The sequence below is a fragment of the Plecotus auritus genome (genome assembly GCF_963455305.1).
Source record: "Plecotus auritus genome assembly, chromosome: 6".
NCBI classification, from domain to species: domain Eukaryota; kingdom Metazoa; phylum Chordata; class Mammalia; order Chiroptera; family Vespertilionidae; genus Plecotus; species Plecotus auritus.
Genome location: NC_137773.1, coordinates 170,834,598 through 170,851,517, shown reverse-complemented (window position 1 = coordinate 170,851,517; position 16,920 = coordinate 170,834,598). Strand labels below are relative to the sequence as shown.

Here is a 16,920-nt window from a genome sequence, read left to right as displayed (position 1 = left end):
AGGCTCTGGCGCATTTCCTCACACTTCCTCTGCCTCCCCACTGCCCCTGGGGCTTCCTCCCGGGGCTCCCTGGGGCATGGTTTGCCCCCTCCTCTTGGGATCTATGAGTCTACAGTAAAATATCTTTTCAAAGGCAAGTGTTTCCTGATCTTTGACCTCCTCAACCTGAATAATTCAAAAGCCTACATTTTAAAACACCCAGATGATCTCCAAAGTTCAAAAATTCTAACATTTCTGCATTCACATGAATAAAGAAAAAAGGTGCTATTCCCTTAGGTCAGGGGTCAGGAAACATTTTCTGAAAAGGGCTAGATAGTAAATAGTTCAGGCTTTGCCAGAAACAAGGCCTCTGTTTCATACCCGTCTGTTTGTAAGTTTACGTTCTTCCTCTGAGAACATAAACACCACTCTTCCTGGGCAGGCCACACAAAACCAGGGTGCAAGCCAGTTGACCATGTGGGCCACAGTTGGCCAATCTCGGCTTCAAATGACATGGGAACGTCTACAGGCCTAAGGATGCCTTGAAAACACAAAAAGTCGTACTGAATCCCTACTCAGATTAACATCAATCTGCAATACATAACTGGGGAACCACCATTTGTAAAGGTATACAACAAACCCAAATACTAATCTGAAACCATCCACTTCTGACACAGAAATGGCTGCTAAGTGGTCATGCAACCATGAACTCACATCTGTGTTAAAAGAAAACGAGAAAAGATCACCTTGTTGAAATAATCATCCTGCCTAGAGTCCAGTGAACACAAACTCAACAGGGTCACAAACCAAAAATCCTTTGCAAGAAAAACACCACGGTTCTAATTCACTTACAGATTCTGGATTTCTAGAACCAGACAACAAGGCTAAGCGACCAAATGACCAGTCATTATGATGCGCACTGACCACCAGGGGGCAGACACTGAACACTGGAGCTGCCCCCTGGTGGTCAGTGCGTTCCCACAGCGGGAGTGCAGCTCAGCTGACCAATGGGTGCCAGACACCGGGCTCATGGTTGGCAAGCGCAGCTGCAGCAGCATGAGCCTCTCCCGCCTCCGCAGCAGCGAAGCAGCAGCAGCAGGCACAGTAGGGCCGGAATGAGTGGGAGCGGCACAGCACCAGGCCTGAGCTTGGGCTCCTCCCCGGCCACCTGCCACTTCGCGCACTAATACATCCCTTGGGGGATGTCACAAGATCCCTGCCTGGCCTGTGGGGATCAGGCCAAAACCATCAGTCCGACATCCCCCAAGAGGTCCCAGATTGAGAGAGGGCGTAGGCCAGGCTGAGGGACCCCACCGGTGCACAAATCCGTGCACCGGGCCTCTAGTAATATATGTACAGCCAAGTCTAAACTCTTCCTTTAGGATGGAAGATGCTATTTTACTAAGTTTTCAAAGACAGTTAACAATCGCTAATGGTAGAACCAAGAAAAAGTATTGAAAAAAGAAAAAGAAAATGCTAAACTTCCCAGAGTAAAACAAAATTTTATGCTCAATCTCAGTGGAAGCGCACAAAGACCTCAGCCAGAGTGACAACTGGGACAATTTTATTTCCAAATTCTGCTTAAGCAGTATTTAAGTCCCAATAATATGTGTTGAACAAGTGTACAGCACTATAATCCTAAATTAAGGCAGAGAGAAGGGAAAACAAAACAAAAAATTAAACAAAGAAAGTTTTTGATTTGCAGGATGATGAAAGGAGCTCAAGATTTGCTTAGTGTTTGAAATCTTTTACACTTGCTTTATCCCCTGAAATGACTCCACTAGTACTTTAGTAAAAAGTGCAGAAATGTACCCAATTTGAACAAGTGGCCAAGAACAACAAACATGGACGATGTGCATCAAGGAGGAAAGAGAAGGTAAGGATGGGTGCTCAGAGGTGCGGTGCTGCTGGAGAAGCCCTGCATCTGATTCTGCAAGTGCGGGGAGAGAATGAGTGGGAAAGCCACGTCACAGTGACCCTGGAATAAAAACGGGAGCCTCAGGGACACAGAGATTGGCTTGCTTCTCATTATGAGGCTTTTTTTAATTCCACAGCCACCTGGCGAAGCAGCAAATTATTTCTGGAGAAATCAATTCATTCTAATTTTAACAATAAAATTTCACTTTATTATAGCTGTTTCACTCACTGAGATTCCATCAGAGGAAATACCTGTGAAAATTCAGCTCATTGAAGGAAAAAAACACCTAACTGGCTAGTTTAACAACAGGAAGACATTTCCAGTGATTTGTGCTTTTTCTTTTATCAGACTACGAAGTGTCAACTAGAACCTATCAGAATATGGCAAAACCTAATTTTATTAAACTACTAGAGGCCCGGTGCACGAAATTCGTGCAGGGGGGGTGTCCCTCAGCCCAGCCTGCACCCTATCCAATCTGGCATCCCTCTCACAATCCAGGACTGCTGGCTCCCAACTGCTCCCTGCCTGCCTTCCTGATTGCCCCTAACCACTTCTGCCTGCCAGCCTGATCACCCCCTAGCCACTCCCCTGCCAGCCTGATTGATGCCTAACTGCTCCCCTGCCAGCCTGCTTGCCCCTAACTGCCCTCCCTGCAGGCCTAGTCACCCCTAACTGCCCTCCCCTGCAGGCCTGGTCACCCCTAACTGCCCTCCCCTGCAGGCCTGGTCACCCCTAACTGCCCTCCCCTACAGGCGTGGTACCCCACAACTGCTCTCCCCTGCAGGCCTGGGTCCCCCCCAACTGCCCTTCCCTGCAGGCCCAGTCACCCCCAACTTCCCTCCTCTGCCGGCCTGGTCACCCCTAACTGCCCTTCCGTGCAGGCTTGATTGCCCCCAACTGCCCTCCCTTGAAGGCCTGGTCCCTCCCAACTGCCCTCCCCTGCTGGCCTGATGCCCACAACTGGCCTCCCTTGCAGGCCTGGTCCCTCCCAACTGCCCTCCCCTTCTGGCCATCTTGTGGTGGCCATCTTGTGTCCACGTGGGGGCAGGATCTTTGACCACATGGGGGCAGCCATCTTGTGTGTTGGAGTGATGGTCAATCTGCATATTACTCTTTTATTAGATAGGATAGAGGTCTGGTGCATGGGTGGGGGCCAGCTGGTTTGCCCTGAAGGGTGTCCTGGATCAGGGTGGGGGTTCCCGTGGGGCGGCCTGGGCGAGGGGCCTGTGGTGGTTTGCAGGCTGGCCACGCCCCCCGGCGACCCAAGCAGAGGCCCTGGTATCTGGGATTTATTTATCTTCTACAATTGAAACTTTGTAGCCTGGAGTGGAGCCAAGCCTTCTGCTCCCTCCGTGGCATCAGCCATTTCTGTTGGGATTTATGTATCTTCTATAATTGAAACTTTGTAGCCTTAAGCGGAGGCCTGGGCCGGCCAGGGTGTGTGGAAAGCTTGGCTTCCTCCATCGCCGGGGGCAACCCTAGCCTCCTGCTCTCTCCAGCTCTATGGCTACCGTCATTTTTGTTGGAATTTATTTATCTTCTATCATTGAAACTTTGTAGCCTTAAGCAGAGGCCTGGGCCAGCCAGGTTGTGCAGAAAGCTTGGCTTCCTCCATCGCCGGGGAAACCCAAGCCTCCCTCCTGCTCTCTGTGGCCGCAGCCATCTTGGTTGGGTTTATTTGCATATTCACTCCTGATTGGCTGGTGGGCATGGATGGTGGGCGTGGCTTGGGGGTGTAGCAGAGGTATGGTCAATTTGCATATTACTCTTTTATTAGATAGTATGTAAACTGAGAATAAAATGCAAATGGAAGCCCCCTGTGCCCGGGATGTTTTCTGATGGCTCCCACAATTGCTATCCAACGTCAAACAAATACCACATTCTTTTTCTTATTGAAAGTATTTTTCCCATTACTTTGTAGGGTGTGGAATTCTGGTTTCAATCCTCATCATCAAACATTTCTATCTTCTGTCAAAGGGGTTATCTCGTCTAGAAGTCTTCTTTCAATATGCCTTCCTCTCCTCAGAATGAAAAGGAAGAAGAGAAAAGAAGAAGGGAGGATGAGGAAAAGGGGGAATGGTTTTATAGGATTTTCTGTAGACCATTTTTCAGCTGAGGGAACTCGGGTACAGAGAGATTCAGTAACATGGCCAAGATCATACAGCTAGTTGGGTTAGATCTTTTAGGTTCTCCCATAACCTCTGACCGTGACTGTGCCTTTGAAATCTATATCCCTAATATGCAAATAGACCGAATGGCAGAACAACCGAACAACTGGTCACTATGACGTGCGCTGACTACCAGGGGGCACATGTGGAACATGGCGGGCATCGGCAGCATACCACGGAATATGGCAGGCATTGGCCGCGGCAGGATGGTGGAGCAGGTGAGCAGGGGCGCTAGACCAAGGTGGGGCGCCAGTCGCTGTCATCAGGGCAAGCCTCTGGTGGTTACTGAAAATTCTTTGCTCCCACACACCGCGGTCCTGCCCGGCACTTGCACCTGCTGCTGGCGCTGGCCCCGCTCATACCCGCTGCCAGCACCCAGCGCCGGCCCCGACTGCTCAGTGCCATCAGCAGGTGCGAGTGGTGACTGCCGGCCCCAATTGCCCCTGAGGGCTTCTCCACCTCCCCCTGCTCCTGAGGGGCGATCAGGGCAGCAGCCGCCGCTTGCACCCACTGCCGGTGCAGGTCCCGCTCACACCTGCTGCTGGCACCAGCCCCAATAGCTCTGCACCATCAGTGGGTGCGAGCGGGGCCGGCGCTGTCAGTGCGTGGGAGGGGCAGCGGCAAGAGCAGGGCTGCAGCAGAGAAGGGACCGGGGCTGCAGCAGGAGGGGCTGGGCAGGGGCACGGAGGATGGGCCAAGACCCACCCCTGTGCCCACTGCAGCCTTGTGGCACACAGTTCCTTTCAAGGTGCATGAATTCATGCACTGGGCCCCTAGTTGTTTCACAAAAGTCTATAGATAAGTCTCTCTTCTCCACTAAACTCCAAGTACCTTGAAGGTGAGAACTTCCTCTTAATTATCACTTATCCTGGTTTTCACTCAGTAGTTGCTGATTAGATGTTGGTTGGATGGATGGATGAATGGATAGCCAAAAATGAATACAAAACCAATGAGGGAAGTCGGCTGAAGTCTGTAAGGGCAGAAGTGTTTTTCATGGAAGGTTACACTTTGGGTTCACATGGGTTCCATTTAAGAGATCCCTGAAATTTCATTCTTTTAAAAGACACTTGTGAATCTTGCCATAAAACAAACAGCTTTAACATTTCTCAAGCAAATTAAAATGATAATTCTTAGATAAGAGTGTAAACATTTTTGGTTTTTTGCAGTTCAGGAAGAGAGCTATATTTTGCTCCCAAAGAACTCAAGAAGTTAAAATTTAATTTGTTTGCTAAGGAAGATTTGCCAAAACAAATTACCTCTTAATGGAAACAAGCTACTGGGGCACTGTTCTCTCCTCGAGCAACGGTTCGGTGCAACCTACTGTAAAATTAAGCAGAGAGAAAAGGGCAGCGCTCGGGGGAGTTTAACACATTCCTTCTAACAGTAAAATTGGACCAACGTGGTAAGCAATTTACCTTTCTGCTATAAACCCAATAATAAGCTGGAGTCACCAGGGCCATAGTGTTTTGTAAGAAAACCCCTGTCAGGTGCAATGCAGATTTGATCATGCTCTTGTTCTTTATTTGAGGGGAACAGTAAATTTTCATTTGTACTATGACTAAGCTTTTGAAGACTTCTTTATCCACTAAGAATCCTGTAAGAATAAACCCAGTAAGATAATAAATGCTTCACCTGATGTAGGATGGTTTAATGTTATTACTTGGCACTCTGAACTCTTAATGCTAAATGAAGATGAAAATCCTTCAAAGAACAGAATGCTGAAGAATCCAATAAATGAGTTACATTTATAACAAAAGGTTCATGGTTACTTTTATATTACTAGAAATCGATTTGGCCATAACAATAAAGGAATTCTACTCTTAATATACACTTGCAATCAAGCATTTTGCTTAAGACCCCTGCCACTAAGTCACTGGGGGAAATGTCATAGGTTACCATTGTACACACTTTCCAAAACTTGGGTGGGTGATACTCTTTTCGGGGTGAGGCCTAACTTTGGGTTAAAATAATTAAACATAGAACATTCATAAAAATTGACCACAAATAATAATAAAAATTAGAAACATAACAAAAATATGACCTGATCACAATGCAATAAAAACTAGAAATTAAAAAGCAAGGGACCGTTTCCATCTATCAGAATGGCAATGATGGACACTTATAGACACCAATTTGATAAAGGTTTGGCACCAACGGGCCCTTTCCTATACTGCGGGTGGGGAGAACTAACATCCTAGACTGAGGCAATTCATCACCTTTCAAAATTACAAAAGCTCGGACTAGCGGCTCCCAAACTTGCTTGCACATTGCATCACCTGGGAACTTACCATACCTGGTGCCTTGTCCAGCCCTAGAGGTTGGATTTAACTGGCCTGGGCTGGGCCCTGCATCTTACACTTTTCAGAAGATCCCCAGAAGATAACTAATGTGCAGACGAGTCTGGGAATTGTGGGCTTATATACCCTTTGTTGAAGCAAATCCAGTTCTCATTATTTATGCGACACATACATGTTCACACGTGGTGAATGACCTATGGCATTAATTGTAGCTTTGTTTTGTAATACCGAAAGATTAGGAACACAAAAATGTTCACCAAAGGGGGCTCGCTAAATAAATGCTGGATATTCATGAAGTGCAGTACTATGTCTCTCTCTGAAAGAGGTACAGAAGCATGTGAATTACATCTCACTAAAGCCACTATATATGCTTGAAGAGGTGCAGATGGTGTAGACAGCACACTCGTATCTACGGGAAAATTAACACACACGGTGGTAAGAGTGGCCATCTCTTAGGTGAAAGTTTGCTTTTCTCTGTATACCCTTTCAAATACTGACATTTGTAATACGTTATGTATTAATTCTTTTAAAATGTATTTTAAAAATTAACATGACACAGAAAATCGACCAGGTCATATCACTCTCCAGCCAACAGCATTTATAAGCCAGCATCCCAAGGGGCATGAGGGAATACTTTGGGATGACGCCAATGCTCATCGTTAGAGGGGTGGCAGCTGCACAGCCGTATGTGTCTGTGGAAATAGACCTCCATTCCTAAAATGAGCCACTTTCCCTCTATGGAAACTATACCTTGAAAACCTGACTTAAAAACAAAACAAAACACACTTTTTTAAAGACAACCTGACCTCTCGCACAATGCTGTGAGGAATATAAATAAACCAGCTTGGCCGAAGCCGGTTTGGCTCAGTGGATAGAGCGTCGGCCTGCGGACTGAAAGGTCCCGGGTTTGATTCCGGTCAAGGGCATGTACCTTGGTTGCGGGCACATCCCCAGTGGGAGGTGTGCAGGAGGCAGCTGATGGATGTTTCTCTCTCATCGATGTTTCTAGCTCTCTATCCCTCTCCCTTCCTCTCTGTGAAATATCAATAAAATATATTAAAAAATAAAAAATAAAAAATAAAAAAAATAAACCAGCTTGGAAAACTGCTCTGCTCTTGACCTCTGGAGCCGCACTCAAAACTGAGACGGGACAACTCCTACATTAACATCCAGCTTCACGAGAGAAGGCCCCGGAACAGAACGGGGAATCCAGAAAGAGACCTGCCGCGGCGGAGTTGGCCTCCATGGGGGTTGGGGAGTAATTAATTTCAGTTAACAAAATTCGTCGGGTATCTTTGTACTCAAAATTTATCTTGCCCTTTCAAACTGCTACATGGAATTGTGTACTACAGCTATAATATTAATTGACATTTTTTCTCATTAAAAAACTAATTGCCCAGGTGGAAATCCGCGTGCCACATGGCACAGGGGTTATGAACAGGGTGCTACTGTGTGCTGCCCTTCAGAAATGAATGGGGCTGCTCACAGCAGAAGCAAATGGCCTGAGGGCTGCCTTCGCCCAGCACTGCAGACGGCCCAAGGGCCACAGCACCTGCTACCCCTGTGAGTCAGTTCCGCTGCGCCTCTGTGCATTGGCACACCCACGGGGAAGGCTATTTGGGTCAGACTTCCCCCAGGATGGATTCTCTCTACAAACAGTCTTTCTTGTTCACAGGTGACCACAGTGATGGGGCGCACTACTGTGTAGTACTTTCTGTGGTAGGAGAGCAGACCAGGTGACACCCAGGTGACTGGGACTGGGACCTAGTGCCTTAGCTGCTAAAGACTGACTGGCCACTCTACAGGTGCACCACGCCTACAGATGGCCCTAAACCAGCCGTGGGCAAACTACGGCCCGCGGGCCGGATCCGGCTGTTCTATCCGGTTCTCTTGCTCTCCCCTCCGCTCCTTTACTTTGAATTTATATTAGTTCACACAAACACTCCATCCATGCTTTTGTTCCGGCCCTCCGGTCCAGTTTAAGAACCCACTGTGGCTCTCGAGTCAAAAAGTTTGCCCACCCCTGCCCTAAACCCAGCAGGCCCTCGTAGGTCACCGACGCAGCCACAACTACTTTCCTTGTTTGAAAGCAAGGATACCTCCCCGTCTCTTCTCCTCTGTGGACCTGGGTGCCCTCAAACGAACTTCTTCATGAGACTGAAAGCTGGTGCCATTATCCTAGAAACTAGTTCCAAAAACTTGGCATCGTTACACACAGTAACTTCAATAAAGGCAAAAGCTCCCCATTACTTACCACAAGCGTGTCAACTACATACAATGGTGGAAAGTAACAGTCTGCAAATACCGCAGCGATTTAATAAACTGTTCAATACAATATGAGGCAACAATTGACATTTTAAAGAGGATTATGTGTTAGTTTTTTCTCTTTAAAGAATTTATAATTTTAAAGCATCAAAAATGCCACAGGATGCCAACTCCGATAGGGGATAAAAAGATGACAAGACCCCAAACAGCATAAGGGACAGACATTACAAACCATAAAACATGAAAAATTACCACTCTGGCACCTCAAATGTTAGACTTGCAGAATCTCATCATCTTTAACATTTGCAGAACACGTAAATGCATCTCGTAGATGCGAAGCGAGAGAAAGACCTGGGGTCTGTACCTGGTGAAGGCGGGGCTGTGCGCGGTCATCGCCACCAGCAGCTTCAGGGCATAGGCCGGGACCGGGCCAGGTTCCGTGAGGATGTGCTCGTACCTGGAAGGACAGGTGATGGGAGAAGCGCTCAGCAATTTTCCTCCCTGAAACTCTCCTCTCCCCAACAGAAACAGGATGCTGCAAGGTGCACACGTCTGACAAAGCGCAGACGCTGAAATAAAGGTCCGGGCTACAGGGTCTGCGCTGGCCAAGGGGACGATGACACTGCCCACCTCCCAGTGTTCAATGAGACAATCCACTTGGGGCCATTAGGATTGAGCTGCCCGCACAGCAGGGAACTTTAACATTAGGCATCTGTGCCAGGGGTCCCCAAGGCGACCTGCACACTCAGAGATTTGCTACGGGACTCACAAGACTCCCATACTCAGATTCATGATGAAGATTTAGTACATTAGCCCCCTTACCCAAGGCGGGTATGTTCCAAGACCCCCTGGGGATGCCTGAAGCGGCATACACTACTGAACCCTATAAATACTATGGTTGTTTCCTATACATACATATACACAGTCTGTGGCTTCTCTTTGGCATATCCAAACTGCCAGCATCACTACCCACACTCTTTGGGGCCATCATTAAGGAAGAAGACAACGGTGACGTGGACATAGGCACTATGATACAGCAAGAGTCCGTCTGCTAACCCAATGGTCACTACGTGACTAACAGGCAGGTAGCGTGTAGAGAGGGGATGTGCTGGACAAAGGGAGATTCGCATCCCCGGGGACAGTGCAAGACTTCATCACACTGCTCAGAACGGCACGCCACTTAAGACCTGTCAATTGTTTACCCCTGAAATTTGCCCTTTAATATTTTCGGACCCTGGTCGAACAAGGATAACTGAAAGTGTGGAAGGTGACACCACAGATAACGGGGCTACTGTGTAGCAGCGCAGCAAGGACGCACAGCTGAGTCTGAGGGGAGAAGGCGCAGGCGGGGTCTGGAGGATTCTGGGCACAGACCTGCTGGGGCTCTCCCTCTCCCACGAGGGGTGACATGGAGCACTCTCTCTTCCTAGCCACAAAAAATGCAGCACGTGTGTACACGTGTGTGTGTGTGTGTGTGTGTGTGTATGAGAGAGAGAGAGAGAGAGAGAGAGAGAGAGAGAGAGAGAGAGAGAGAGAGAGAGAGAAAGAGAGAGTCATTTCTGTCCAAGGAAGCCCAGGAGAGTCTCCAGTGACAAGGTTTTTATTGGGGGCTGGTCACGGAGGCAACCTCTGTCTAGTATCAAAAGCCCAGACGTGCGAAGGAAAGCAGGGATTCTCCATAAACCATGCTGTCTGCCCATTCTGGGCACCGTCGACCTGGCAGGTGAATGGTCACTGGGAGCACCCCGAGAGCCACCTCCCAGATGCCAGCCGTGGGCCGTCCTGCATGCAGGCCTGGAGAAGGATGGCAGTCTCCGGCTGCTGTGTTAACTCTCACCACAGCATTCTTCTTATTAAAACTTAAAAATCTGCAATGAAAATCACTGCCAGAGAGAATCGACTCAGAAGTTCGTTACCGAGAGTTCCCACAGCGAGGACGGGACTGCGCGCCCTGTTATTCTCTGGGCAGAGGCTGGTTCACATGTTATTCTCTGGGCAGAGGCTGGTTCACATGTTATTCTCTGGGCAGAGGCTGGTTCACATGTTATTCTCTGGGCAGAGGCTGGTTCACATGTTATTCTCTGGGCAGAGGCTGGTTCACATGCGGTGTCGACCTAGTCAGGTTCAGCTGCCCCATGTACAGCTCCATGCAGATGCTTAAGTGTTGGATGAACGGATGGACGGACGGATGGGTGGATGGCCGAACGGATGGACAGATGAACATACAGATGAACAAACTAACCGATCAACTATGACTTAACTATCTGGAACCACCAACAAGTAGAGGCAGCTAACTATCTCCAGAAAATCCAAAATGTATCTTTAAAAAGCCACGACATGAAGCAGATGCTGCTCATGGAGAGAATGGGCCCCCAGCTCATTCTCAGCCTGTTCACTCTCACACTGAAAATCGTTATATAACAAGCCTAGTTAAGCAGCCCCTAAGCCCACAGCCATTAAAAAGGAGCCAAGTAACGGGAGGAGAGGGACCGGTACAGAGAGGCAGCCTGAGAGTTACAACCAGGAATTGAAAGCCCAGGAAAAACCAGGGAGCAAACCCGGACTCCCAACAGCGGACGGGGCACCGGGCGCAGAGGGAACCGCTGCTGGTACCTCCGGGGGCCCAGGGGGCCAGCACACACCACGATGTGCAAAATGGGGCAGTGGGTCAAGAAAACGTTCAGCTGGGGAGGGCTCTGCTTAGGGCGGCGGGAAGAACCATGTTTTAGAAAGCCTTCTTATAAAGTATTTTAAAATTATGGCAATGGAAAGATTTGCCCATGTAGGACAGATGAGACACAAAATACCAGATCATTCATAACAAAGTCATAAACAAAATATTAAGAGATCAAAGGAGAACCGTGTATTTAAATGAGTAGCACAACCAAGCATAATTAATTTTAGAAATGAAAAAAGTCAAATTTCGGAAAACAATACATTTTATCATATGAATAAATAAAAATCCAAGAAACTTTTTTAGAAGTGATAAAAATGCACTTGACATCTGAATTGAACTTTTTTAAAAAAGGAACAATTCAGCATACTGGAGAGAAATCATGTTTCCTTTCTGGAATAGTCTCACAAAATACAAAGCCCTGCCTGGCCAGTGTGGCTCAGTGGTTGAGGCATCAACCTATGAACCAGGAGGTCAGGGTTCAATTCCCAGTCAGGGCACATGCCTGGGTTGCGGGCTCGATCCCCAGTGTGGGGCGTGCAGGAGGCAGCCGATCAATGATTCTCTCTCCTCACTGATGTTTCTCTCTCTCTCTCCCCTCTCCCTTCCACTCTGAAATCAATAAAAATGTTATAAATAAATAAATCCTAGGTTGGCAGTACTGAAGACTACCTTCTGGTTCAATGGCTTGCTAGGACTCACAGAACGCAGAAGCGCTGTGATGCTCCTGCGAGGGGCGAACCACAGTGAAAGCATTCCACCAAATCAGCGAAGTGAGAGGTGCACAGGGTGGGGTCCCGGAGGGACCAGGCACAAGCTTCCCGTTGGCCCCTCGCAGTGGAGTGGTGTGGACAGGGCTTACCCCTCCCAGCAACCAAGTGTGACAACACGCGTGGTCTCCTGGCGGCCAGGGCAGCTCCCTGGAGCACTGTGTCCAGGGTCTTATTAGGGGTCACAGGGGCATGGGGCGCCGGTGCGGCTACCCCCGTTACTCTCTCCAGCCCCTCTGGAGGTCCCCTGAGGGGCTGGAGAGAGTAATGGGGGTAGCTGTAATTGACATTGCTGATGGAAGCTATCTGACCGGATTCCAGGCCCCGAGGACACTGAGACCCTCTTATCGGGCAGGACATTCCAGAGCCTCAGAAGTTATCTCCCAGATGGCGGTCGAGGGCCAGTTTCTTTATAATGTGCAGGATTTGAACACCCCACATCTGCTAACCCGGTCCTTCCGGACACACATCCTTCACAGGGAAACTGAGGACTAGTTGAAAGGAAGGCATTAATGAGAGAGAAGAATGAGCTCTCCTACTGCTTACCAGGGTTTAGAAACTGTCAGCTGGAGAATTTCACCTGAAATGGGGGTGAGAAACTCCCACTCACACACCCCAGATAACCAGCTCCCCACTCCCACTCCCAGACTTCGCTGAATCCCCCAGGAAAAGACCACAAGCCCAGGAACTTTTAAAAGCTTCTTACATGCCTGTGTGGCAAATATAAAATATGGACAACTAGTGAGACACATACTAAAGAAAATCTCAATAGCACTAAAACATATAAATATTCTAAATGTCTTAACTAGAATATGTAGAATCTAAATTTAAAAACACTGATAAGCCCAGCTGGTGTGGCTCAGTGGTTGAGCATTGGCCTATGAACAAGGAGGTCATGGGTGGATTCCCCCTCAGGGCACATGCCTGGTTACAGGCTCGATCCCCAGTAGGGGGCGTGCAGGAGGCAGCCAATTGATGTTGCTCTCTCATGGATGTTTCTCTCTCTCTCTCCCTCTCCCTTCCTCTCTGATATCAATAAAAATATATATTTTTTAAAAAGAAAAAGAAAAACACTGCGGAAACACTGACTGAAACACAAATGTGCTGAGGTTGTGTGAGGATACCTAACCTTGAAACAGGAGGGAAGAAGGAGTCTATACCAGCCTGTGCATGAGAATTTTTGAAAGAATATTGCTGTTTTTCTCCCCTTGGAAAATGAAGGGTAAAATTCACAGCAGACATGTTCCAAATACAAATATTGAGTATTTTGAATGTATTTTAATCAAAGAAAGGTTTTGTAACAGGCAGCAAGAACTAGCCAAAACGATGCTGTGATTTATTAAGTTTGTCTTCCAAAGAGAGATAAAGCAGCTGAACTGGTAATAATTGGACCTCGTGCTCTTCTGAACGCCCCTTGGCAGGAAAACACAGACAAAAAACAAAGATAAGCCAGGACTCCTGAAAGGGCTTCACAGGAGGGTGACCAGCGAGAACTGCCCACCTGACAGACAGGCCCTGGACAGGAGGACTCCAAGGGCCTGGGCCCGGCCAGAGTGACAGCACCGTCCACATCAGAGCACACTGTCCAGGTGGTGGCCCAGACCCCACTCTCCCACTTTTGGGGTCCTCCCCAAACCAAGGGCCTTTGCTGGGTCCCGAACAGCTGGAACCCAGGCAGGACCAGCCATGCTCCTAAATTCACATCTACCCCGACGGAGAGGAAATGTCCGAAAGTCACCTGCAGGGACCCAAGCGATAGACTCTTTCCTATCTTGTCAAGTACCTGGAGCAACCAGCGCCCAATTAGGTAGGCTGCAGGAGACTGACACCGCCTATGAGGATAACTCGGAATTACTGAGAAGCTGTTCTAGGGATGTAGCCCAAGAATTGGCCACGTAGAAAGAAGAACCTATTTTGCTGGGTGGTGGAGGACCCGGGGGTTGGGCAGAAGCACCGTGTCATAAGGATCCACTCTGTTGGGATCAAGCCACAGACTCACATTTCACATCTCATGAAGTGGACTCTGAGAATTTGGGGGGAAAGAGTGAGTCCAGATTATCCACGAAACTCTAAGGGAAATACAATGAGGAAGATTCTAAATGAAAAACTAAAGTACTTTGCAAAACCATGATAATTATTAGCCAAAGGGAGAGATCAAGAATACAATATAAATTAAAAGGAAAGAAAGGTGGCAACAATGGACAAGAAAGCAATCTTAGAAAGGGCGTTGGAAAGAACGGTCAGGCCGTATCTTATAAAAGTGCATTGGCAATAAATAAAAAAATCGAAGCAAAGAATTTGTAAATCTGTAAATATTCACATTTTCTTGGGTGAGAAGACCTCTATAACATCACAACAAATGAGAAGTGAATAAAAATACTTGCTTTTTCAGGTCAAGTTTTTAAATACTACATATTTCTCAATGGCAAACCACCATAAATAAATCAAAAGAGGGAAAATTTTTTGCAGAATGTTGGTAAAAGAAAGAGCTCATATTCTTAATATATAAAGAATTACTGCAAACCAATAAATATCCCACCAGAAAAGAGGACAAAATCCAACTAAGAGGAGTATCAGTGGCCAAAAAGCATGGGGAGTGGAAATGATCAGCTCACTAACACCTGAAGGAATGAATGGAGTCCAGCTGACAAGGAAGAGCAACACGGGTCTTTTCACAAAGGAATGCTGGTCGCGCAAGCTGGTCGTCATCGTTGAAAATAATTTGCCAAAACATATTCAAAACCCTTACCATGTACATAATGTTTAACACAGTGACTCTACTCCCAGACATTCAACAAAATGAATAAGTCTGCACCCAAAGATGTAGAGCTGAAAATGGTCTTTGTAGCCATCTCTTTAATAGTGAAACACTGGGAAAGCCTAGATCAGTGGTCGCGGCTCGCGAGCCACATGCGGCTCTTTGGCCCCTTGAGTGTGGCTCTTCCACAAAACACCACGTGCGGGCGTGCATGTACAATGCGATTGAAACTTCGTGGCCCATGCGCAGAAGTCAGTTTTTGGCCTGGGCAAGTCTATTTTGAAGAAGTGGCGTTAGAAGAAGTGGGGGTGTCGGTCGCATGTGGCTCGCGAGCCATGGTTTGCTGACCCCTGGCCTAGATCATCAGGAACTGGGAGTTGTTTAAATGATTTCCAGTGCATTTATAAATGTAGGGGTAAATAGATTACAAGAGAGTCAATAAAGTTGTGTTATATAAACACATATACCTAGATAATAGATAGGTGATAGAGAGATAGATAGATAGATATAGATATTCCCAGAGATGGAGAAAACGTAGGGGAGCAGGCAGATGTTGACATGAAATGGTAGACACAAGAAGCAAAACACTGAGTGTCTTGGATGGCTGGGTAAGTATCTTCATGTTACTTTCTTCTTTTGTTTGTTTGGGGGTTTCTTTTAATCCTCATTTGAGGATATTTTTTTCCATTGATTTTTAGAGAGAGTGGAAGGGAGAGGGAGAGACAGAGAGAAACACCGATGTAAGAGACACATCGATTGGTTGCCTTCACATGCCTGACCAGAGCCGGAAGCCTGCAACCGAGATACATGCCCTTGACCAGAATCAATCCCAGAACCCTTCAGTTTGCGGGCTAACGCTCTATCCACTGAGCCAAACTGACTGGGGCTGCTAAAGTTACTTTCTACAACCTATACACGTAAAGGTTTCTGAGCAAGGGAATGATGAAGGCAGCGGTGTGATCAAATGTGTATCTGACAGCATGCAAGATAGAGCTGAGGCCTCAAGAGCAGCTGGAGATGTGTGGGTTAGGTAGAGAGCAGGCTGCCAAACAGTGTGGAGGCGACCTCTACCTTTGAGGGAGGCGGAGGCGTTGCCCTGGATGGCTATAACAAAGGGGTAGATAGCTTACTCTTTTGGGCATTTGCTGTAGAGTCTTCTCCAAAATTCGAAGTAGGTAATATCGTTAGTCAACTCCAAAATTTTATAAAATGAGAGTGAGTATAAATCAAGTTAGTAGTCAATATTTTTATATCATTCCTGTCTTGTGATTTTATGTAGCCTGAGTTCTATATCACACTGCTGTCTTGCATGAATGCAGAGATCTTTAAGTATATCAGTAATTAAATGGATACATAAGTGAATGGAGAAATAGACTTGTGGGTAGAAAGACTGATAGATTAGATAGATAGATAGATAGATAGATAGATAGATAGATAGATAGACAGATTTTTTAAAGTGAAGAGATAGATACAACTTCAAAGTATTAATTTTTATTTCAGACATAAGCCCTCATCTCTTCTGAACTCTTCAATAAACTCAACAGCAAATTTTCATTAAAAAGGTATGAAAGGCTGAGAGAAACAACTTCAAAAAATCAACACTCAAGGTTTACAAATTTGGATAATTTGGAGTTAATAAAGATATTCTTTCATCCCGATCAGAACAATTCTAGCATCCTAATTCTCTGGATAACATTATGATGCTTCTTTCTGGTGTAAAAATATCTGACTTAAATTTTATCTGCAAAAAAAAAAAAAATTCCTAAGGAAAGGCTAAAAATGAAATACTCCCGACTATTCTGATTGCCATCAAAGACGGCCAAGTTCATGCCTATGTTGACATAGAATACTTGTAGTTAAGGGATGCAATAGAGAACCATTGGATGTCCCTTGACCCACAAGCATAGAAACCAAACTCATGACTTTCGCTGGACACTATTCCAGAGGCAGAAAAACAACCCTACAGTGTGTTGCCATCGAAAGGGTAAGACAATTCTCATCTGTAAGGAACACGAGTCTCAGATTCGGAAAAACGAAGCCTTAGCCGTTTATGGAGTCATTATGGCGCTGGTAATTGTACAGGCCACCGGA

General features: G+C 46.8%; 1 protein-coding gene across 1 annotated transcript in view; it reads right to left on the bottom strand.

Moving 5' to 3' along the window:
- Positions 1-16,920, bottom strand: part of ULK4 (unc-51 like kinase 4) — a 282,751-nt gene that overhangs the window by 170,354 nt on the left and 95,477 nt on the right. The window contains exon 30 of the mRNA XM_080673858.1: positions 8,992-9,084. Coding sequence (XP_080529984.1) covers positions 8,992-9,084 — 93 coding nt within the window. The remainder of the gene's footprint in view (positions 1-8,991; positions 9,085-16,920) is intronic.